The 25,101-nt window shown below is 38.4% G+C and overlaps 1 protein-coding gene across 1 annotated transcript in view; it reads right to left on the reverse strand.

Moving 5' to 3' along the window:
• The window catches only part of Pik3c3 (phosphatidylinositol 3-kinase catalytic subunit type 3), a 79,877-nt gene extending 67,669 nt beyond the window's left edge, over nucleotides 1-12,208 (reverse strand). Inside the window, exons 1-4 of the mRNA XM_021634113.2 lie at nucleotides 12,030-12,208; nucleotides 9,311-9,499; nucleotides 5,053-5,196; nucleotides 1,877-2,006 (exon numbers count right to left, since the gene is read on the reverse strand). Coding sequence (XP_021489788.1) covers nucleotides 1,877-2,006; nucleotides 5,053-5,196; nucleotides 9,311-9,499; nucleotides 12,030-12,097 — 531 coding nt within the window. The 5' untranslated portion in view covers nucleotides 12,098-12,208. The remainder of the gene's footprint in view (nucleotides 1-1,876; nucleotides 2,007-5,052; nucleotides 5,197-9,310; nucleotides 9,500-12,029) is intronic.
• Between the last annotated feature and the right edge of the window lie 12,893 nt (nucleotides 12,209-25,101).

Consider the following 25,101-nt stretch of genomic DNA (forward strand, 5'->3'; position numbering starts at 1 on the left):
ACCATTAACTAGGAAGCTCGAGAAAAACAGCCTTGCCCACTGGCTGACCAAATGCTTTCAACAGAAACGTTCCTGTGCTGTTGTCGTGGCAGCTTCACCACATCCTCTCTTCTGGAGATGCAAACAACCTCTGCAGCAAAAAGCGAGGACTCAGGATGGTGTGGTAGGGCAGATAACCTCTGCCCTAGCTTATTGGAGGTGGAAGCAAGCGGATTTCGGCCAGCCTGAGCTGTAGCGTGAGACTCAAGGAGGCACGAGCTGACGAGAGCACTGAAGGGAACAGTGTACACACTGGCCATCATTACCACGAGGCTGGTCCAGACTGAAAGTTAACAGCCCTGACGTCTGGCCTCTTACTGTGTTCATCAGCTGGAACAGAAGTAAGCATGTTTAAAAAGTTTATAGATGGAAAAAAAGGACAATGAGCAAGATGTATGGGGTGGCATATTTTAATACATACATTTCTTCTGTTCCTTATGAAAATGCTAGAAAATTCACATTATTAAAAAAAATAGACCTAAGCTGAGCACTATCTATAGAGTATTATTTCCTTTCTCATAGCCATTTTTCCTCAAAAAAAGGTGGGTTTTTTTTTTTTTGGTTTTTTATTTATTTATTTATTTTTTATTTTTCAGATATCCTTTTATTTATTTTTTTAATTTTATTTTTTTATCAGTTACATTTTATTAACTCTATATCCCAGCCGTATCCTGCTCCCTCGTTTCCTCCCAATCCCACCTTCCCTCCCTCATCTCCACCGTGCCCCTTTCCAAGTCCACTGATGGGGGGAGGGCCTCCTCCCCATTCATCCTATCCTATTTTATTAGGTATCTTCAGGACTGGCTGCAAAAAAGCAGGTTTATAAAACAGTCTAAATCATTAAAGAGATTTATTCCATTAAAATCACTCTGAAAGAATTGTTTTTAAAAAAGTTAAACTTAGAAAGCTTTCAGATGTTAGTTATTCATATTATAGTCAGAATTTATCTTCCATAGCAAGCAATAAATCAGAGTGAAAGCATTAACTCCAGCTTGGAGTTGACACTGACTGTTTAAAAATTGTTTAATAATTCCCCAACACCATCTCTTCATGGGCTATTTAAATGGTTGGTCACTTCACAGTCCCATTAGCCATAGGCAACCAGACAGAAACTGTGTTCTTCTGACCCTCAAAATAAACCTTAGTATCCCACAGACTATATATGAGATGATTCTAATAAAATGTCTATTAACTCTTTAAGTCATGGGAAGTAGCCAAACCAAACTTCACTGCTGATAAACTCATAAAGAGAATACACACATTAAGAGTAGCCGTGAACTGTCCTATATACCCAGTAAGAACACAAGCAAGACCTGGAAATGAGCAGATGAAATGCATCTTAAGTTTTATTCATTTGAAGAGAGAGAAAGGAAGCTGAAAAGAGTATTCCAGTCAATATACTTATTAAAGACCTATGTCACCCTTTCACTTAAAAGAGCAACAAAGAAAAGAGCTATGATAATGAAAATAACAGATACCCACATTTCCAAATCTGATGCAAGTCTAGACAAAAGGCCGTATAAGTGTGTAATTCTATGCATGCAGAAGTCCAGAGAGAGAAAGTGGGCCATCAGCCATCAGGAAGTGCAAGGAGAATGGAATGAGGAGTGATTGAGTATATAGAGCTTTTAGAGGTGAAAATGTCCTAAAGTCATACAACAGGGATGACTACACAAAGCTCTGGAACATAACACCTATCTAGAGTGAAGGAACATGAATCATATCTCAAACTGTGACTAAAGTTCAATTTAAATTGACAAGCCAACTAATAGCCACACGTCAAGGACCATGGGATCTGTCCTGCTCAGAGCTCTCCTTCTCTTAGGCGTCTGCATACCTTGGCGAGGCGGCTCATCTGATCTTCTGAGAGTGTGCTGCTTGTTCTGCCAGGAGTTCTCGTGGGCTCAGAGCCATCTGCCTCCACGTTAGGCCAGACTTTCAAGTCATGCATTCCTTGGCGAAACATGCTATAAGAAAAAAAGTTCAGATAGAAAAACTGAGGCAATTCATCATAAAGAGATACTTGTCAAGCTTGCTGGGCTCTGACATCCTCATGGTTTATACAACAATGAACTAAGCTGCTAAAATCCACAAAACACCCCTCAGGCCACTCTTTTCTCTCTTAGATAATCATAAAATAAGAGATGTCTATGGAATGATCTGCAATCCAATGCATACATCTTCACTGTTGAGGGAACTCGTTGCTGCGCGGACTTAAAACAAATATGTACTTCTTTCTCATACAGCTCCACTGGCAAACCAAGGAAAGAGTCTGAACATAAGGGAACAGTTACTTCCAGAAGCTTAGGTAACCACAAGTCAGCTACATGTGGGCAAGTCTCATTCCCAGAAGAGATGACTTCTCCACAGTCACACAGATGGAGCCCCACTTCTGTTAGCTTGACACAGTGCACATGAGCCAGCACCTCCTAACACAATGAGGCCACTTACAGTCGGGGCAGAAATGCATATAAATGGCTGTAAGGTGCAGGAAGGATCAGAGTTAATCCCAGGCGCAGTCCCATGACTCTCCCTACAGCCTCCTTCTATGGAGTGTGCCAAGTCAATGAGGCCAATCAAAGAAGGCCCCTGCAAGTATTCACTGTTGTTCTGATGAAAATGGTGTCTGCTGTTCTTGGAGGACAAAATCAACAAGCACTTCAGCAGATATCTTAGAAAAGCAGACAGTAATTTTCTAGCCAACAGAATAATATCACATATATAGGATGGAAATCAAAACTGTTAGCTGCTTAACTTTTCCGTAAGCATGCCTGGGTTCAGGTAACAATTGTACCACCTACAGCATGTCTGGCTGTAACTATGAGTAAATAATGTGACTCTTCAGTATTCATCACTTTTCTCATTAATAAAAATATTAAAGATGTTCTTAAAGGTTATTACAAAACACACAATACAACCTCTTATAAGGTTAAATTTCTTTGACGTTTACTATCAAAAGATTATAGACAGCACAGAGGCAAGAGGATCACAGATTCTAGACTAACACAGGCAATCTAATGAGACCTTATCTCAAAGCAAAACACAACACAGAACAACCTTAGAGCCGTCGCTAATGAGCTGGCTACCATGAAGTAACTAACAGCACTACTAAAAAAAGTGAGTACCTTCACAGACCTTCAGAGACAGCACACGGCATCCCTTCCTCCTCTCTGCCTCTCCATTACTTAGTGAATACTGAATTGAACTAAAAACGAAAAGTCACATTTGGCAGGAAGTCAGTCGCCTAAATGATTTAGGCAACGTGGGACACATCTAGAGAAGAGCTTAGATCGGGGTGTTGGAGAGGGCTACACTGAGTGCTGGTGATGGCCAACTATCACACCACTTTCAGTAGACACTAACGGAAACTTGGTGAAAATTACACAGCCCCCAGGAGTGAGGCAGACCACGTGCAGAGCCGTGGGTCCACCTGGGAAATTTAGCCAAACAGATGAGAAAGAAGAGCAGCACAGCAGGCCCTCCTTGAGCTCCATCAAAGGCTCAAGACCAGCTGCCACTGCAGCTCTGGATGGCAGGCCATGCCCACACAGCAGCCACTTCCGGGACTTCAGAATTCACCCGCACCTGCACATCATCTGCCATCTGCCTGTGTTTCTATCAGTTCAAGTAATGACTAATCTGCTCTTAAGCTACTAAGAAATCACTGAAGCTAGATATTCAAGTTAAAGACAGTTTGCTGTTGCAGAACTATCACACAAGATCAATCTCTGAATAATTCATTGGAACTTTCTAAGAAGTTCTCTCTCATGCTGACTCACTTATACAAAACACATGTTAGCAAAGAGCACAAGCTGGCAGCCACAGCACTGTCTTCCAGTATTAGAAGCTCTGAGGGCCACTTTTAATGGCTGCTTTAATAAGGGCATACAGGATCCTTTACAAGAGGCCACTGATGATACTGTATTGCTAAAGAAACATCTGAGAGAATGACGGCCTAAAGCAGTGTTTCCCAAAATCACAGAACTGTGGTGGCACAGGACACAGATAAATGGCATGAACAGATTTTTCTAAAATTTAAAAATCTTAGTTCATGGCAAGCAAACAAATTTAACTCCTAATTATTACTATTAACTTTCTGGAGATGCTTGTGACTGAATTTGTCTTTCAGGGACATTTTACACTTCCTTTGGATAAGAGGCAAAGAAAACTGCACTCAATGAGTTACACAAAGAATTACAGACACGCTTTCCCAGGGTCTAGGCCTGTAAATCTGCCTGATCCTCCTCCAAGCCTCAGATCTAACCCAGGTCAAACATCCAATGTCCCTGAATTTTCTAGCCATCTCTAGGATTGTTAGGACCCTCCTAGCCTGCCAAGAACCTCCAGGCTCATCCCGAACCAAATTAAGTCTAGCAGAAGACATGGAGGAAGACTGGTTACTAGCTTGCTTCTATTAGCTTGCTCATCCTGCTTTCTTATACAACTCGGGCTCACCAGCTCTGGGCTGGTACTATGTAAAATGAGCCAACACGTATACTGTTTAAATTTACAATATTCACAAGGTTCATTAAATGTACTTATATAACCACTGTAAACTATGAAGTGAATATTATTTCATTTTACAAGTGAAGAAGCTGAGTAGATACTAAAGAAAGAAACAGCATCTGCAGCTATGTAATTATCTTGACAACCTTTCTCCCTCCCTCACATACTCCACTGTGTTACTATATTGCTGTTCTCAGGTTCAGTATATAATAACAGAATGTTTAAAACTGTCAGAGAAGATGGCTTAGGTAAAAGAATTGAGACAGATGTATAAGACTTGAGCTTTTGCTGTTGCTAAAGTTGATTCATGACACAACATTCCATTCATAAAAGTTTAGATTATATATTTAAATATAAAAAAATAAAAGTGTAATGGAAGAAAGGCTTCCATAAATTCAATCTAGTGTGTATAGGAGGATGGAGGGATGGATGAATGTTGCATAAATAATCAATTTCTCTAGGAAAGGAAGCGCCAGCCCTGTGTGGACTAGTGAGCAGAATGCTTACCCATATTTCCCAAAGAGAGACACAGTTGTTCCTCCTACCGGCACAGCTTTTCCGGGTCCATACACATCCCATATAGTCAAGGCTACTTGGGCATTTCTGGGCAGGTCAGGGTATTTCACAGGTAGTTTTAGCCATTCATTCCAACTATGAAAATAAAATCAACAGAATAAATATCTTTCAAATTAACCAATAAACAATGGTTCAGCAAGATGACAAGGCTTCGAAAAGATTAGGTTTGTATGCTAAAAAATAATGTGGAAATCCTCTCAATTTTGCTTGTTCAAATATAAAAAACATGTTTTGATACCTTGCTAGGTAGTCTTTCAGAGGCCCTCTGTGGTACGCTTCTGTCCTATTCCCTGTTTTCTCCCTCTTCCGATGTCCATCCAGTTTGCCTTTCTGAATGAAGATTGAGCATCTTACCCAGGGGCCTCCTTCTTAATTAGCTTCTTTAGGTGTACAGATTTTAGTATGTTTATCCTATATTGTATGTCTAATATCCACTTATAAGTGAGCATATACCATATAGATGTCTTTCTGCTTCTGGGATACCTCACTCAGAATGATCTTTTCTAGATCGCACCATTTGCCTGCTTTTGGCAGAGTGCAGGGGATGTTATGAAAGAAGGGGGAGATAGACCTGGAGGGGACAGGAGCTCCACAAGGAGATCAACAGAACTAAAATATCTGGGCACAGGGATCTTTTCTGAAACTGATACTCCAAACAAGGACCATGCAAGGAGATAACCTAGAACCCCTGCAAAGATGTAGCCCATAGCAGCTCAGTGTCCAAGAGGGTTCCCTAGTAATGGAAATAGGGACTATCTCTGACATGAACTCAGTGGCTGGCTCTTTGATAACCTCCACCTGAGGGGGGAGCAGCCTTAACAGTCCACAGAGGAAGACAATGAAGCCAGTCCTGATGAGACCTGATAGATTAGCGTCAGATGGAAAGGGAGGAGGACTTCCCCTTTCATTGGACTGGGGAAGGGGCATAGGAGAAGAAGAGGGAGGGAGGGTGGCATTGGGAGGGGATAGGGGGCTACAGCTGGGATACAAGTGAATAAAATGTAATTAATTAAAAAATATATAAAAACATGAACTCTAAATATTGCTCATGAAAAATAGCAGTCATCTCAAGACAGTCAAGCTGAGCAGTGTGATATATGCCTATAATGCCAGAATTTGGTATGAAGCAAAAGGATTATTATTGTTAGTTCAAGGCCAGCCAAAAGAACTTTGTGAGTTTGTTTTAGTCCAGCCCAGGATACAAAATAATATGTCCTGGACACACACACACCCCAAAAACCCCCACAAAAACGTTATAATAGCACTAAGATGCATGAAGACAGAACATCTGAAAACTAAAAATAGCAAATCTAGAAATACATTTCAACATGTTAAGACTTTCAAACCTCTCATTTTTTGTAACAATTTTCCAGAACACAATTTTATATTATAAAAATAATCAAACCATATTGCATTTATAAAATAATCAATCATGGATTACTGAGATAATAAGACAACCCCAAGATAACGACATGAAGCCAAAGCCAACTGACTTTTGGAACACTTGGACACTATCAACTTGTACATCTGTTCTATCTCATTAAGCTCTTTCTTATTAAATTTTATTCACAAAATATTTTGATCACTGAACTTTGACTTATTTCATTGTCACTGATGACTATTAGCTATTAGTGTCTTATGCTTCCTAAGAATGCCTGCAAATAACTTATTAATGAGTGTTTGTTAATTATACAGACTAATAAAGAAATAAGCAGCAATTTCTTACTCTGTACTCATCTCTGTAAATATATTCTGCATTTAAAATGGATTCATTTGATAATTTCTACTCCCTTAAGCAGATGGCTTTTAAAATCCCCAAAGAACCCCACACAAAAGTGTGAATACCCAGAAGGCAGACAGAATTCCCTCTGTTTACTCATAAATACCCTCAAAGCAGATTATTTCTAGATCAAATACAGATGCATCAGTGAACAACAACAGAATTTTCAAAGACAATAAAAAGTATTTATGGTCACTGTAAAATCTGAAGTTCCAGGAAATTCAGAGATGTCTGTCAATTCTGATTAGAAGCAAAACATCATCAAATATATATATATATATATATATATATATATATATATATATATATATATATTTCTTTAAAAAACAAGTTGCTTGTTTAAGAGGACCATTATCTCTATAGATGAGTATAAGCAACTAAGTAAATTACTACTCATGGCAAAACAGACTGAAAAGAAAACAGTGGAATCATTTGTGGATGAAGAAACCACAGCAGTTAACTGACATGAGACAATTAACACGAGGTAAAGGTAAAAAGAAAAAGTGGTGTCAATACCCGAACTAATTTGTGGAACTTTTTGGTCACTTTGTCTACTCTTTAAACCCTGGAAGACAGTACCTTGATCAAGAGATCCTTCCGCTCAAATCTTTTGCTATCTAACTCCTAGTCCCAAAATCTCCTTAAATCAAAGTAATTGCAGATTCCAGGGAAAAGCTCAGGTTGTAAGGTTTGATGGACAGTGCCTTTGCTCACTGGACCATATCCTCATTTACTATGAGATCTTACTGTAGGACAGGACAGAAGAGGATGCATTAAGATAGATTCAGATATATTTTGGGTGAATTCCTTATTATTAGAACTTACACAAGTCAGAACCAAACATTTAGATAACACAGTAACTCGTAATACCACTAAATATATTATCTAAATCAAGAAAATGCCAAAATTCACATAGCAAGAAGTTCTTTTACAAAATATTTTTTTCCGGTTTATAGACTATTTCTGGTAGGTATCTATTTATACACAACAATGGAAGTAGGCAATAAGTACATCTCTCAAATACTATTAGCACCATACAAAACCTGTGAAGTCTCCCCTTAATTTCAGTCTACTTAAAAAACATAAAATAAAAGATAGAAAGAAAAGCCTAATCTTGTTACATACCTCAAATATTTTCTCAATCTATTTTCTACAGTTGTCTTAAATCTTTTAGTGATCAGTATGTTTTGTTTTGTTGTAATTTTACAACCTTATAAGCATATAAAAGCAAAAACAATGACTGAACAATCTAGTAAATAAAAGGAAACAAAGTTGTTTTTGTTCTAGATTCTTTTGGCCCTGTGAGGAATAGAGAATGAAATTTTTCATACCAAACAAACAAAAGTAGTGGTATTCACCAAAGACACTGACATTCTATATCTAAATATATTTTGAGGAACGCTGGTCCACTGTTTTACATGTAATGATGGTACTACAGTAATATTTTCATTTTGCTTCATTTGTTTTTTGAGTATGGATCTGACTATGTAAACCACACTGGCCTCAGATTCACAGAGATCCACCTGCTATTGCCTACTGAGTGTTGTGATTAAAGGCATCCATCACCAATGCCTGACCATATTATTTTTCTGTATTTTTGAACAGTTAAAAGTTTCCAAAATAAAATGTATTAAGTATATGGACGTGTGTGATATTGTATAGAAATATGTATATTTACTTGACACCAAAAAGAAAACTAGAGAAATCATACTATTAAAATAGTTGATTTGGATGTAGACATACCAGTAAAATTCAAGCTTCCTCTCTCTGAAAATCCTTTCCCAGATTCAGTATGATGTACCAGCATATCAATAGGGCTGTACGATCAATGACAGTGTGACTGTGCACATGGCCAGGCCTACTCTTCCATGACACTGAGCATATGTCATTCCTTATGGGAACACACTTGGGACTGGAGAGACAACTGAGCACTCAAGAATACATGCTGCTCATTTACACGATGTGGGTATAGTTCCCAGTACCTACATGATAACTCATATGTTTTGTAACTCCAGTGCCAGGGAATCCAACACTCTTCTCATGGTACAAATACGTATGTACACACAGAACAGTTAGACACATAAACAACAACATAAAAAAGCCAAAGAACAGTAGGGAGAGTCCAGGCATAATTATGTTCTGGTTCATGTTGTAAATGAGTAAAATTATTATTTTGAAAATGTAAACATACCAAATAAAAACATGAAGTCATTACCACATCAATACTACTATGTGCACATGAGCAATACGTGCTTTCAACAGTCTAACCATTGTTTATAGATTCATAGGTATATGGAAATCCCTGCTAAACTGTCTCTCCATATAACATTAATAAGGCAATGGAAGAACAGTCTAGAATCTTCTATATGGTAAACCAAACAACAACCACAAATTAAAAAACCCACTTACTTCCATCTTGTACTAAATGCTTTGTAGGATGTTCTGACTGGTAAGGCCAGAGGCTTCCCTTCAGCAAAAACTTGGCAAGTCACATAGAGGTCAGAGCACGTCTCTTGGTATAACCCGGAAAATTTTAGCATCGGATCTTCTAGTACAGCTTTGTAGCTCTTCTGTTCTCTCTTCCCTTCCAAGCTTCCTCTGAAATCACAAACACAATGTTTCAGATGTATACTTTTAAAGCAGCCATGGATATTTAAAAAGTAAAAAAGTTTATGCCTGTTAAAGTAACAATAAACTAGTTAATACCTTCCTATTTTTAAAAGTAACATCACATCCTAAGCTTATTCTATCTTTATTAAAGGTGTCTCTTGTAAAAGTATCTTTTATTTGCTGGATGTAACTGTCCTCTCAGGGGCTTACTGCCTCTGACTGCTAACCTAGGCCTAGTCCAGGAAGCTTCTAGCCTCTGCACAATCTAATCTAGGTCTAGAATGTTTTCAAGCCGTTTTGACTGTTAGCTCTTTCTGAACTCTGGCTGGCTGGTTCAACTCAGTTGTTGTGGCTCAAACTCCTCTCCAAGTTGACTGATTTGATCTGGCTTCTCTCTAATCTCACTGAATTGTTCTACTTGGTCTCATTCTAACTTTGGCAATATAATCTAATCTTCTGGCTCCTTACTGTCTGGCTCATTTTGTCTTCACTTGTGTCTAACTTTTTCTCTCTACCATTTGTCATTGTAATTCTGTCCCTGTAAAACTGCCACCTCCTCTCTCTCTCTCTCTCTCTCTCTCTCTCTCTCTCTCTCGTGTGTGTGTGTGTGTGTGTGTGTGTGTGTGTATGTGGTGTTCTCTTCAGCTGCCTCTCTTTCCTCTCTGTTCTCATGAGAGTTGAGCATACTCTGATTCCTCAATTTATCTGCCTCTCAATTAGACATCACTTTCAAACATGACTGCTTCCTTCTACAAACTAACCTCATCTACACTGTTTACAAGGATTAAAGGAGTGTACTAAGGAAATGTCTATATTCCAGCCACAGAAATTAAAAGCATATCATTCCAGCCATTGTCACACAGACCTAGAAGGTCTTTGGATGTGATCCTTTAATCGAGCAGCCATGTTGCTCGATTAAAATTCCTCTACAGTCTCTTCTTTAAGTTTCTTTATTTTAAATGCTGTCACCTACTCTTAACTTTACTGATTCTAGCACTTGGGAGGCAGAGGTAGGTGGATCTCTGAGGCCCCGACCCTGGTCTACACAGAGAAACCCTGTCTCAAAAACAAATAAACAAAAAAAAAGCAAACAAGCAAACAAACTGATTTCAAATTGAAAACTTATTTGTCCAGTCTTTAAGCAAACATTTAATGTATGGGTAGAAAGACAAGAAACATAAGAAAAGTTACACAATACAGTGATGCAAGAAACTGTTAAGTCACATGTTAAAGCACACCTTTAATTCTAGCACTAAGGAGGCAGAGACACCCAGATCTACATGACCTGTTCTAGGACAGCCAGAGACACATAGTGAGCCTCTATCTAAAAAACAAACAAACAACAACAAAAACCTGTGTCCCTGCTTTAAGGGAGAAAAACTTACTTCCAACTATTATTTTTATTCTTTTTTCCCACACACATACTATCACACCATTTCATAAGACAAAACAAAACAGTGTTATAAGCCATGCTGATTATGTATGGGCATTATTAAGGAAGCAGGAGCATTTCTTGAATATAAAAATTATATCAGTTATCACACTAGGAATACGATCTATGCTTTTTTAAACCACATTCTCATTTTATGATGAAGAAGCACGAACTCAGAGATCACACTCCTTATCAAAGATGGGAAAGCTAAGAGCTGAGAATAACAACCAGAGCAAGGAGTCCAAAGTCAACTGTCTTCCCACCGTAAGAGAATTCACATGGCCTGGCTCTTAGACAGATACCTGAAATAAGCCTAATTAATGACTCTTGGGATAGAAGAGGGAAAGAACAAATACACAATTTGTTCGCTCCAGGTAGGTGTCTGAAGTCCTCACAGCAAGAAGGCTCTCTCACCAGGCACAGTCCTCAATTTCTCTCCCTATACTAAAGAAATGACACAGGTCAAAGTTCTGACAATGTGGAAACTACACAGCAAAACGGCTCTTGCCTGGAAAGGTGCGTTTCCCACTTATGCAAAGTTCCTACAGTTCCGAAGTTACCATCTCTGGGAAGTCTCCTTTCCTACTACAGGTCACATTTCAAGATGTCACGCTCTTGACCTTCATGCTCTTGGCCGCTGCCCCACGGTTTTACTAAAAGCCTCTTTTCTCCCATCTTCTTGATCCCTCTGTAACTGACACGGTCACCCATTCCCCCTCAACATCTCTGCCTTTAAAATGTCAGGCTGTCCAAATGTCTCTATCGTCTTGTGCGCAATTAAACAGCACCCGCGTGCTCGGTTATCCCACCTTCAGACTTCCGAACGCCCCATTCCACCTTCCAGCCTTGCACTAGAGCAACCATCATCCTCTTTCTTGGGCGGGAAAACTTGCTTCCTAAGACTTGACTGCTTTCTGCGGAGATCACATCGCAGTATTCTTCCCGCAAAAGCGGAAAGTGCAAAATGCCCCGTACCCCTGCGGGGGCTTCTGCGCGGGTTACTCCAGCGATTCCCTTCAAGGAGCAACCCCTCTCCGGAGTAACAGCGCCCGCCCCTCACCGCCCTCACTCCCCCCTCGCTCTCACATCTTCAGCTGCACGTTAATGTCCAGGTCGCAGCTGTAGATGTAGTGGAACTTCTCCGCTTCCCCCATGGCCGGCTCGGAGAACAGACGCAGCCAAGGCAGCCAGCCTCGGGAAGGACTCCAGGAAACAACGCCGGTGCCTCAAAACACCAAAACTTCCTGTTCCGCCCCTCCGCCGGTAACCTAGCTCGCCCAGTCCGTGACGCAATCAAATGCGACGGAACAAACCCGCGGCGAGCCGCACCACGCATGTGCAAACGGAGGTCGCCATCTTGCTTAAGGGCAAATGAGAAGTCAGGAAGTGTGGCTTCTGTGGTTACATTCCAGTTTTCCTGCTTTGACGAAACTTTTTTTTTTTTTTTTTCTTTGATTGAGACCTGGGGAATACGGCTCAGAATTAATGTGGTAACATTCAGTTAGTGAAGGCCAAATAAAGAAGAAGCACAAAACTAGTTCGCCTAGTGTATAGCGTACTTTCCATTAAAAAAGAGATTTGGTTATAGCCGAGCGGCGCATGCCTGTGATCCCTGCACTCCGTGCAGAGGCAGGCTAGTCTCTGTGAGTTCAAGGCCAGCCTGGTCTAGAAAGCGAGGCTATATAGAGAAACCCTCGTCCCGAAAACACAAACAAACAAAAGAAACAAAAAGATTGGGTTCTTAATTGGTTGTTTCCAGCAGAAGTTGTTTTGTTTTGTTTTGTTTTTCTTCTGATATGTTTGGTTTGGTTTGGGTTTTAGTGTGTGAAGAGGACAAAAAGGACTGGACAAACACTGAACAAGATCCGGGTTTCATTTAGGCACTACCAACATCTCTGCTTCAGTGCTTTGTATTGGGTGTGTTTTGATCTAATGTGCGGCTCAGGACAAAATTCTCCAGGGAATGCCTAGAAGCTGCCAATAATACCGTGAACTCGGTTTTTAAACCTTCTGAGTTACTGTAATTTATTCTGACATTTAACATACTCTTAACATTTAGGTCTCAGTTTATAATTATGTTTAAAAATTCTATGAGCAGGGCATGGTGGCACATGCCTTTAACCCCAGCACTCGGGGAAACAGAGGCAGGCAGATAGCAAGGCCAGGACAGCCAAAGCTACACAGAGAAACCCTGTCTCAAAAAAATAAAAATAAAAAGTAGAAAGCAAGTATAGTTGGCCATATACTTCTGTGCTCTGTCCCCTTGGAGTCTAACAAACTACTGACTTAAATAATTCCTATTTATTTTTAGAGGTTATAGCAGAAGTCTGCCTTTTCTGGATGTTTCTCAAGTTTACACACACACTTACTGTGTCAGAAAGAGTGCCAGTGCAGGCACACCAAGTAGAGAAGAGAAGACTACTTCCAGAAGCTGGTTTTCTCCTTCCACATGAGGCTTCTGGGGATCAGAACTAAGGCGTGGTAGAAAATGCCTTTACCTACTGAATGATCCTGCTGGCCCTGGATGTATTTCTTTCAAGTACCACATTTTAAAACAATAACAGCCAAATAATCACAGATTCAATTTATTTAGATTTTTTAGTCATAAGATTAAAAAAGAAAGAAAGATAGAAACTTTGAGTGGGATGGGGCTATTTACACTAAAAAGGAAAAAAATGGTAAAGACAATATTGTTCCCAAAGTAAATTCTACAAACTACTCTTTGATACAATAAAGTCCACATGTATATTAATAAGTATCATGATGGTTAACCTCATATAGAACAAATTTGGGTTGTGTCTACATATAACTACCACCAGATAGTTATGACATACAGAAAACACATATTCAGCAATGAAATGGGAAATTTATAAACAGCAGCAAGACAAATTGCCACAATTACTCTGTTTTTGGCAGAAATTATGAAGCTGATTTTGAATCAGGTTTCTTAAACATTTCTTATATTTTTTTATTAGTGAAAAGGTGTCCGTGTGAGTATTTGTCGTGTGATTGCAGGTACCTGTGGAAGGCAGAAGAGGTTGTTATATCCCCTGAAGCAGGAGTTAAAGAACGTTGTGAACTGACCCATGTGGCTCTGGAAGAGCAACAAATTCTTTTTAACTACTGCTCTATCTCTCTCGCGCTACAAAATCCTGACGTGAAAATAATTAAATTGTCTGGATCTAGATCTTAAATTGCTTTTGGAATACTGCAATTTAACTTATAAATTTAAGCATATATGTAACAACAAATAAATGTATGGATTCAATAAAAAAACTTTAAATTGGGAATTTAGTAAATTAAAGGGTTTTTGTTGTTGGAATTCTGTGGATTGCAGTATGTACAGCATCCAGTACTGACTGTTCTTACTGAACTGGCTCGTTGAAATTTAGCAAGTCTAAATAGTATTAAACAGGGCAACTTCCACTTTTCTAGCCTCTCTTTACTACCTAGATTAGTATGACATATTGACAGTAAAATTATCATGGTATTATTTGGCTCCAACATATTTTTTTATTTTATTCAATCTTTATCTCTCTCCAACTATTTTACAACAATTAAAATAATCATGAACACAACACAATATTAAATGTATTAATAATTCAAGAAAAGCAAAGGCACGGTTAAGGATTGTCTTGGTAATCCACGTATGCATGGTAAGAGTCCCATAAACTCAAGCTAATGTCTTTTCTAGGCTACACATAAGTCAGAATATTGGTGAATTTTTGATATCTAATTGGTAAGAAACATCCATAGGGAATATGAGCACCTCAGGCATCTTCACTCTGAAAAGGCTGAATTGTTTTCGTTTCCACTCATGAATATAACACATACTAATAATTATGCAATGCAATTTGTACTGCAAGAAACCACAATTGGTTGTCTGTAGAAAATAGCTTACAGATGTGAATGCTATTTTTGTTTAATAGCCTATCCCATTGACTATGTGGTCTGGTATTTAATTTTCCTTTGAAGGTGCAGTTTTCATTTTGTTTTTGTTTTCCATTTCATTTCAATTTCATGTTTAATTATTCTAAAAGCAGTTTTTAATAATGGTTTAGAAATTTGTTCATTGTGATCTCTCTCTTCCTCCAATTGCTCATGACTCACAGTGATAATCAGTTTAGCTTTTCCCCATTTCTAAGATCCAATTTATTCTATCTTATAATTTAAAAATGCAATTAGAGCTTTCAAAGCAACTATCTATTATTGGGCTTTCATCATGAACAAATTATGATACTGTAAGATTAAGAGTGCCTTACAAATCTTTTTCTCTAATTAAAATTATTCTTATAAGTTTTCTAATACCCTTAAGTATTTTAAAATTCAATAACGTGATAGAACATACAATTGTGTTAAGAAACATTAAAAGTCTTACCCTAATTCAAGATGTTGACAATTCTTCAAGTGACAATGTGAGAAAGCATGGGCTTAATAAATATCTAATAGTCATTTTAGCAAAGGAGCCCCCAAGGCCCAGGGGATTCTATTCAAGAATACAATTTACATTAGCAATAAAAAAGAAAGGATAAAAAATGAGTTATTCTGAAATTATTGAATCATACTTAAATGCAAATGTCTTTGCAATCATTTGATATCATGAAAAAGAAATTGCCTTCTCCATGGCACAAGTGAGGAAAGAAAAATGGATTTACATAATACCCTTGTCAAGAATCTCAGCTAGAAAGAAGGAATGGAATGAGGCTTATTTCCCTACAAAGTGTAATCAGACAACCTTGGTTAGAGAAGTGGGAAGATGCCTTATCCAGTGAAGGACTTGCCATGAATCTTGCCACGTAAGGAAAGGACTTGAGTTTGAGCCGCAGACCCAATGTAAAATGATGGATATAGTGGTTTAATTCCAGTAGGTAGAGTAGCTACTGTAATTTTGTAACAAAATACTGTAATATCACTTCTAATTCCAGTGATGAGGAGGCAGAGGCAGAAGGCTCCCCGAAGCTTGCTGATTAACCATCTTGCTGATTGGTAAGCTCCAAACTAATAAGAGAGCCTGGTTCAGATGAAATCAAGCACATTCAGTGGGGTATGGCCATATCTGTCTTTAAAACTGAAATCAATGGTGTTTCTGAGGACTGTGTATAAAGTTGGTGTCTGTTCTCCAAATGCATGACTTCTACACACACACAGCGATAGAACTCTTGATTCCTTCTCTATAATATAGGAGTGATTTCTAGTACTCAGACCTTAGGAAGTAAGACCGAAATTAAGCATGGAAAAGATTTTGTTACCTTCACTGTTATGGTAATGTTTTAATTTTTTTGTTGTTGTTGTTGAATACAAATTTTGCTCTACTAGATTTATTTATTTGTGTGTGTGTGTGTGTGTGTGTGTGTGTGTGTGTGTGTGCATGTACATGTGGGAATATGTGTTTGTAGGTGTGCTTGCCTGAACGAGCGCATAGAGATGCTAGAGATCAATGCTGGATGTCTTCTCTTATTGCTTTCTGGCTTGTTTTTTCAAACAGGGTCTCTCACTGAACTTGGAGCTGTTGCAGGATTTTATCACAGTGTGAACCCCACATATAGTGTACCCATTTCTAGGTGTGGTCCCTAGCATGCACCTTTAATCCAAGAGCTTTCTGTAAACAAGATTAAATTAAGTGAACCATGGGTTAAGAGGCAGAGCAAGCAACCAACTGGTAGTGAAATAGGAAAAACCACCACCACAACAGAGACTTAGAGGAAGTCTGGAAGACAGACAGAGAGACATACAGGAAGTAGAAAGGAGGAACATTCAGTCTGAAGGGTTTTTAAAGACAGTATGGACAGGGAGAATGGGGCCTTTTCCTTTTGGCACACCAGCTGAGGAGGAAGGTTAGCTGGGTGTTTTTTCTGCCTCTCTGAGCTAGCATGCTTTCACCTTATCATCTGGCTCCTAAGTTTTTATTGGTAAAATTGAATGTTTGGGATTTTGTTTAAAAACAACATGGGACCCATTGTTTTGGGTGGCCAGCTTCATCTCCCTCTACCCTTCCAGTAACAGGGTTACAGACACATGATTCTGTGCCAAATTTTACCTGAGTCCTGGGCATTTGATCCTGGACTTAGATCTTGATGCTTGCACAGCAAGCATTGTACACAAGGCACCTCTCCTGCCTCCAATTCTGTATTTTAGAGCTATGAAACTTTCACTTATTTTCTTGGCTTACTTAGTTAACTGGAAAGTAAAGAACATTTCACTGATTACTAAACCAACCATTTTCTATAAACAATATCACCACTAACATCCCTTTTGTTGTTGCAGTGCTGGACAGCACCCTTTTGATTATAATTTGCCTTTCCACGTTCTCTTTCTGGCTCAAGCATGGTATATCTTCTCATTTGCTGCAGTTCTAAAACCTCCAGCTCCCAGAATCAGTTTCAGTTATATCAGCATACCTCGACATTTTGTATTTGTGACTAATCATTAACAGCGCCCTCTTTTCTTCTCTTTTAACCAAGAAACCTGACATAAATCCAGGCTCTGAGAAGCACAGTACGGCCACACATCTCTATATCAGGTCTCCAGCAGTACAGAATTCCTAGACAAAGTTCTCAACATGGCTGGCAGTTGTAATTACAAATTCCTATATCCCAAGTTCTGCTAACCACAATCTTTCTACACACTCTCCTTCACTTTCTCTAGGACATTGTGACTCTTTCCCTGGTCCTGACCCTAGGCCTCCTGCTTCTTTTCCAGTCTAAACCACATGATTGATAACACCACCTAATTGGTAAATTATCATCTCCTTAAAACTTTGTGCATGTACATTGGCTTTTCCCCTCCTCCTAGATACTTTTTATATTTTATCTTGCCTAAGCCTTTACACTTAAACAAATAAAAATTTTTCTTATCCTTTTCACCACACGTCATTATAAATGTATGGTCATATTGTAGACTAATAGACTCATTATCACAATATATACCATATATCTTAACTTCAAGATATTGACCCTGTCAGCTCTTCTCCATTTTCATCCAGGAACCAATTCTTCTTTCCTGAGCTATCACAGTGGCTTTCTGTTTCAGAAATGGCACTGTATGAATGCTGAATTTCATCATTTTTGAGGCATCTGGAAGACTACATTTCTCAATCTTACTGGCAGACAGACTAAGGCCATGAGACTTAATCTTAAAAGTGAAGTCTAGAGGAAGGAAAGATCATATCTTGCAGTCTTGGTCATTAAATCTGTATTATTTATCATATTCTATATCTGTTTTAAAGTTTAGTTGAATACAGAAATCATGGAGAGTTGTGTAATGCTCTAAAAGTGGGCAAACCACAGGAAGTAGAAAGGAGGAACATTCAGTTTGAAGGGTTTTTAAAGACAGTATGGACAGGGAGATGGGGCCTTTTCCTTTTGGAAAAGGAATACTTCCAGTCTCCAGAGCACTGCTTGGGAAACAAACACCTATCTGTACTGTAGAAATATATTTAATGTTGGTAAATAGTAAGATTCAGGGTTATAATATCAAACTCTTTAGCTACACTAGCTAATAAACTCTCCAACTGTTGGATCATGTCCACTCTTTTCATCAGTTTCTTCATGTTGTCTTTTTTATTAAGATCTTTGAAAATCTTAGGGATGTGGCAGAAAGTGATGTCTAACATTTATTAGAGGAAACAAAGGCAATTTGTTCACTTGATAAAAATAAAAAAATAAAAACACCATTCTTTGTGTTTAGTGGAAAATCAAATGCAAACACGAAAGTGTAAAAGCTTAAAGCTAAGCAAATGGGAAGCTTTCACCCTGTCCTGAAAGGAAGTTGTTGGCAAGAAGAAGCTGGGGTCCAGCCTGGTAAAAGACATAGTTTGTGATTGGCTGGTATAGCATACTTGCTTTTCTCAGGTTGCTCCAAAACTGGAAGCTAAGAGGAGTGGAGCTAGGAAGGCTGGTGTTACTAAATCACCATCATGTCAATCAGGCAACTAGCAAGGCTTTGTTTTGACCTCCTGGACTGGCTGGTGCAGAATGGATCAGAGTTGTTTTTGTGTAATTTTTGGCCTTTTTCATTTGATATGTCTCTTGAGAACACACTGCAAAGTTCTCAACATGAGGTGAACATGAGTTTTCACCATCTATACCTCCTGTAGCATTTTAAGCACCCACTTTATTTGCTAGTAGAGCTTGAATTTATTTTTAAATACCATCTTACCCTTCCTTGTCACATACAAGGTTGTTGTGATAAAACAATGTCTGGAGGCCATATGGAAAACTTCAGATGTGATTTGATAATACAAGTTAAAAATCAGAATTGGCAGAAGAATATGAAGTCCCTGTAATTGTGGTAGCATAATGGAGTCACCAAAAAAAAAAAAAAGCCACAGTTGTTTGCATCTAAATTTCTCATGAGGTAAATCATAATTATATTTGAAGGTAAGCCACTTTAATTTTTTTCTGTTGCTACAGATAAAAGCTGACTAATCTTAATAGAGCATTAAAGTATATTTTATGTACTGAAACTGACTGCCTTCTGGAGGTAATTGTTTTGGTTTAATGAAAATCTCCAAACTTCTTTAAGACCAGACCTTTTAATTGCTATGAAATTTGGGATCATTTTCCATACTTCTCTTCAACTCCAAACAAAGAAACTTCTGTCAGACTTTTTAAATGAATAGACCATGTCACTCAAAACCTTTTAGTTCTGTATCAGTTGTTCAACATTAGTAAGTGATGTCACTCAAAAATTTATCCCTTCATCTGAGTCAGGTAGCAGTCCTGTGACCCAGCATACAGGAGGCAGAAGCAAGAAGATCACAAGTTCAAAGTCCTATCCTAAAAAGGGAAGCAATCCTCTGCATGTGTGTGTCTCAAAGCCCTTTCAAGATACTATAATAAAAATTTGGTTGATAAACATTTTATTCCAAATTCTGATAATACTGGGTTTGTGTCAATTGTATTATTTACTAATTTTTGAAAATATATGTTGTGTTTCCAAAATTTGTATGTTGACTCAAAGCATCGATATAAAGGTGAATAAACTGGGTTATAAGGGTAGAATATCAGGAAGCAGATTGGAGCACTTATAAACAAGACTCTAGAAAAGGCCAATGAACCCTCTGGCACTCTTGTTATGAGCAGACATAATGAGAATTAGTAGATTGCAACCTGGATTAATCCACCCATGGCTCTGATCCTGGAGACATTCTGACATTTCCAGCACCCATAGCTGTGGAGGTTAGGCCACTAGACAGTAACAATTTGCAACTAAGAAATCATAAAACCCTATTGCCTTCTTCAGTTCAGAGCACATGCTGAAGATAAAGAAGGAGGGAATGAGATAGCCCTTGAAAAACAGTTGGGTGTATATTGTTTTATTTAATGATTTCAATAAACTAGTGAAGTGACTCTTTCTTAAAAAGACATTCTATTTTTGTTTATTTGTATGGCTTCAGCGGGTGTAAAGATGCCTGCTGAACACAGAAGAGAATGCAATATTCCTTGAAGCTGCAGTTATAAGCGGTTGTGAGCCGGCATGTGTGGGTGCTGGGACCAAACTGTGCCCCTATGAAACAGCAGCTGTTGGTCTTACTGCCAGAGCCAGTACCTGAGTGGGGAGTGAGGACAAGTCACACTACACACGGGATCGGCTTGAGAGGGCTGTCAGTCGGACTGAAGCAGCGCAGGTTGATTCCAGGGTTCATTATTTATAGGCAAAGCAAAAACAAGTCACATCAATACAAAAAGAAAAAAGTGTAGAAACGCCTAAATTCTTTTCAAAAGCTACTTCCCCAGGTGAAAACATAACAAAGCAACTTAACAAGCAACTCTCCACATAACAGTTGTGAGTCCTAGTGATTCAACTCAGCTCGTCAAGCTTGGCCGCAGGTGTGTTGCTTTAGCAAGAGGCCATTTGCGTCCAAGTGCCGGAGGCTTCCGGGTTACCTGGAGCAACCGGAACTGTCTCTTAGGCTGGCTTTGTAGCTGAGTCCCACGGCTCTCCACATCTTACCACCATAGTTTTACCAAAAAATAATAATTATGGGACAGAATACATGATTTCTCTGACAGGTACTTTAAATGTTAGGAAGTCAGAAAACTGACTTCCAAAAGCATTGTGTCTCTATGGAGTGTGCCAAATTGACAACTAAATCCGTAAACAGGTATTATACATATACTTTAGTGAGCAAAAAAGACAAATTACCAAAATAAATTGATGAGTAATGAAGACTAGCTCTGGTTACACTGTATACAGATATTTCAGTAGCTGAGAGATCACAGATAGTTCACGGAAGATTCTAATGGATAAGATAATGTCCTAGTATGCATGCAGCAAAGCTGTGCCTTTTATTAATACTGAGCACTACACTTTCTGGTGTTTGTGCTAAGGCTAGTGGCTTATATGAGTATAACACTCATTGTTGGGTTTAGTTCTTGATAATGTTAACAGAAGATTGCCATTGACTTAGATATTTTCTATGCTATACTTTTTATCAAAATCCCAGTATAATAATACTACTAATAAAGCTTCATTGTAAACAGTATGGTGTGTTATATGAGGAACAGTCTGATAGAGCTTGTGTATTCTACATGTTAAAATGGAATCATTTCTATGAACTTAATTTAATTTCACTTTGTTTAGTTCATTGTATTTCCAATAATAATAATAATAATAATATATTATAAGCACATATAAAATACATAACATATTATAAAATATGTAAACATTCTCTACATAAAAAGAGTATATATATACATATATAGAAAGAAATTTTATGTATATATATATTATATCCCTTTAAAGGATGGATATCCCATGTATATGTATCTCCAGCTGTGTTTCAAGCAGTAATCTATGCCATGAAGATCTGTGTAACTGTTGTCTGTAATGTTTTCACAATGACTGAGCTTATCTAGCATCACATTTCTAAGAACACATCCGTACTACTGACACATAACTGTAACTTATTGTTGTTGTTTAATTGCCTTCCCAGTGAGACTGATCAGACAAGGCAAAGGCTGTATTTTGGAGTTTATTTTTTTTCTCCAGCAGCATGTCTGTCTTGTGGCAGATGCCCGATAAATATCTGCTGAAATTTTTAATAGCTGTCAGGTGCAATAATAAATATGCATGCTGTTCTGGAGTGGAAAGTACAAAGATAAATTAATTTTGGCTCCCATCCATTTGCCAAAGATGACAGTACAGATATATTCATATCACTTCAATGACACCTTGAAGTTCGAGACAGTTGTATCTGAAGATGATGGGGGCCTATAAGAATGAGTTAATTATTGAAGTTAGACAATAAGAAAAGGGGAAAGATTTTTATAAAGAGGATAGAGCATTTAGAAGATATACGAAGGAATCTATCTTAACAGGAACTTGAACTTTACTGTTGTAGAAACAGAATGTCCGTGTTGAGAAGCAGCAGAAAAAAACGTATGCAAAGGAGTCAGAAATAAGAACCTAGAAGATGGAATGTTTTGAAGAAAAACAAACTTGATTTTATTCCAGGGTATTGGATTTGCCGTGAGAAGAACACACTAGGTGTGAAGTGTGTCCAACATAGTCATCTCTTTTTTTAAAATAAACGTTTTATTTAAAAATGTCAGTTTTATAAAATAGTTCTGAAGACAGCAAAGCTCTCACCAATTTTTCTATTGATATTTTATATGGCATTCTTATGACAAATTGTCTATCTTATTATCATGGAAGTTCTTTGGCAAGCTACAGCTCCTCCTATTCTGCTAAAAATCAAACAGCTTTTCTTGTGGTATCCTTCCCTTAGAAGCTGTGGATCTTTAGTTTCGCGTGGTATTTGACATATAATAAAAGGCTTTCCTACCTCTACCCTATAGACTGACAAGTTTTTGCTTCTGCTCCTCTGCTAGAGGTCTGGAAACAAAGAATATTTGCTGCCACCCTGTATAGTTTTTTCCCCCTAATCTCTTGCCACATGGCCACTCATTTCTTAAATGACTAGTAAATGTAAATAAGAATGACTCTTATTTTGGGTTTCCACATTAACCTAAACTAGCATCGAGCCTATCATTTACAAAATGTTTAGTTGTTCTCTTATCAGAACTAGTTAGAACATTTTGAAGACATTTAAAGAGTTAATAAAATTGTTCTTAGTTTAAAGGTTCTTTGAAAACCTCAAAGAGTATTGAGGAAAGGGCAGAGAAAGGCAGAATCAAGAAACAGCCAGGGCAATTCACAGCTTCTGGGGCTGTTTGAACCACAAGTGCTCAGTGCCTGGAGCATCTCAGAGAGGCATCACGCGAGTGAAATCCATGGGAACTATATTGAAGTTGAACTATATGCAACTCTGTAATTCCATAATTACCACCATGACCATGGGCAACTTGCTATACTTGATTCAGGATTAAATATCTGAAGCTGAAAATGACAAGAAATGAGGAATCCAAATTAGTATCTCAAGGCAGTTTGAGTTTTGTTCATGAAAAGTGAAAATCTCTATGCTTACAGAATAAATCCACACAATGGCATCCTGACCCTCATTTCTGTAATACCTCACATCTAGTGGACCACACCTAGAATAGAGCTTCAGTTCCTTTTGAGGAAGAACGCCATTGATTTGAGGATGCTACTACTGCAAATTTGTCTACATGACTAAATGCATTTACAGTTCCACAATCAACACTAATGAAGAGTGGAAAGACATTAAGGCTGGATTGTCCATTCTTTTTTCTAACTTTTTGTTGATTCTTTGTGAATTTCACATCATGTACCCCAACCCCCCTCACCTCCCACCATTCTTATTCATGCTCAGCCCTTGCAAACTCACCATCAAAAGAAAACAAAAAGTGAAAATAAAACAAACAAACAAATGATCAAAGCATCTCTCTGTGGAAGCTGCAGTGTGTCACACAGTATACCCTTTACAAACAGCTTCACTTTCAAATGTTCATTGCAATGAGTTGTTGGTCTGGTTTGAGGCCTCTGGCTTCTGTTACACCATCAACACTAGATCCTCACTGAGATGAGAAGAGAGACAGCCAAGCACGCACCTGGCCTCCTGGTGGGCACCACTATGGTGTGCAAGCAAGTGAGGGAGAAATAAGAAAGGAAGTACATGTTGCAGAGATGGAGAAAACTCAAAGCCAAGGGGTTTGTGACCTGCGGAGAAGGGTGGAAGTGGAGACTTCAGTGAGGAATAGGCAGAGGCTAAACTGTGAATATTCTTTTTCCAGTGTTCATACTGTAAACAAAAGTCACTTTCGTGTTTTATTTGATACTGTTTGTTTGCAATTTTGTGTTTTACGTTGACGTATTCAAAGTTTAAAGGTTTTCCTGTGTGGTTCTTAAAGACTCAAAGCTGGGTTGCTCTTTGTGCAGAAACTTCTGAGTTGGATAAGTATTCTTTAGACAGTAGTTACAGCACTAGTGAACATGAACTCAATATTATATATTAATGAAGAGGTTTTTATGCAGAAGCACAGACGTGGTCCATGTAGTGCTTTGAATAATGCCCCCTATATGCTCATAAATTTGGATGCTTAGTCACCAAGGAGTGGCAGTATTGGAGAAGATTGTGGCCTTTTTTAGAGTAAATATGGCCTTTGTTGGGGGAATTGTGTCACCAGGTATGGACTTGGAGATTTCCAAAGGCCATACCTAGCCCAGGGTTTTTCTCTCTCTCTGACCACCGACTTAGGTGAGTATGTAGGTCTTAGCTATTTCTCCAGCATCAAGATTGTCTGTGTGCTGCTGTTCTCCCTGCCATTATGATAATGGACTAACCCTCCGAAGCTGTAAGCCAGCCCCCAGTTAAATGTTGGTTTAAAAATAAAAGTTGTCTTGGTCACGGTGTGTCTTCACAGGAATACAACAGTTACTAAGGCAGTCAAAATATGCATAATTTAATGACAATATTGTGACTGAGGTTTCCAGAAACAGCCCAGATTCCATGTTGCAATAACAGTTCAGATTTTGCAAATTTTCTGTTCACCGTGTCTTTATAGAGTTACCACAAAGGGAGATCAAATTTATTACTACTGGATAAAGATAAAGGTATGATCTGAATATGCAAGAAATGATATTATTCACAACTGGCATCCTCAGACTTTGAGGAAAGAGGACCCTAGGGAAGAGGTTTGATCCTCATTCAGAAGGGCAAACAGGATAGACATCGGAAGTGGAAGAAGACAGGGAACACGACTGGAGCCTCCCAAAGAGGGCCTCTTAAAGACTC

Source organism: Meriones unguiculatus, chromosome 2 (assembly GCF_030254825.1).
Source record: "Meriones unguiculatus strain TT.TT164.6M chromosome 2, Bangor_MerUng_6.1, whole genome shotgun sequence".
Taxonomy (NCBI): Eukaryota; Metazoa; Chordata; class Mammalia; order Rodentia; family Muridae; genus Meriones; species Meriones unguiculatus.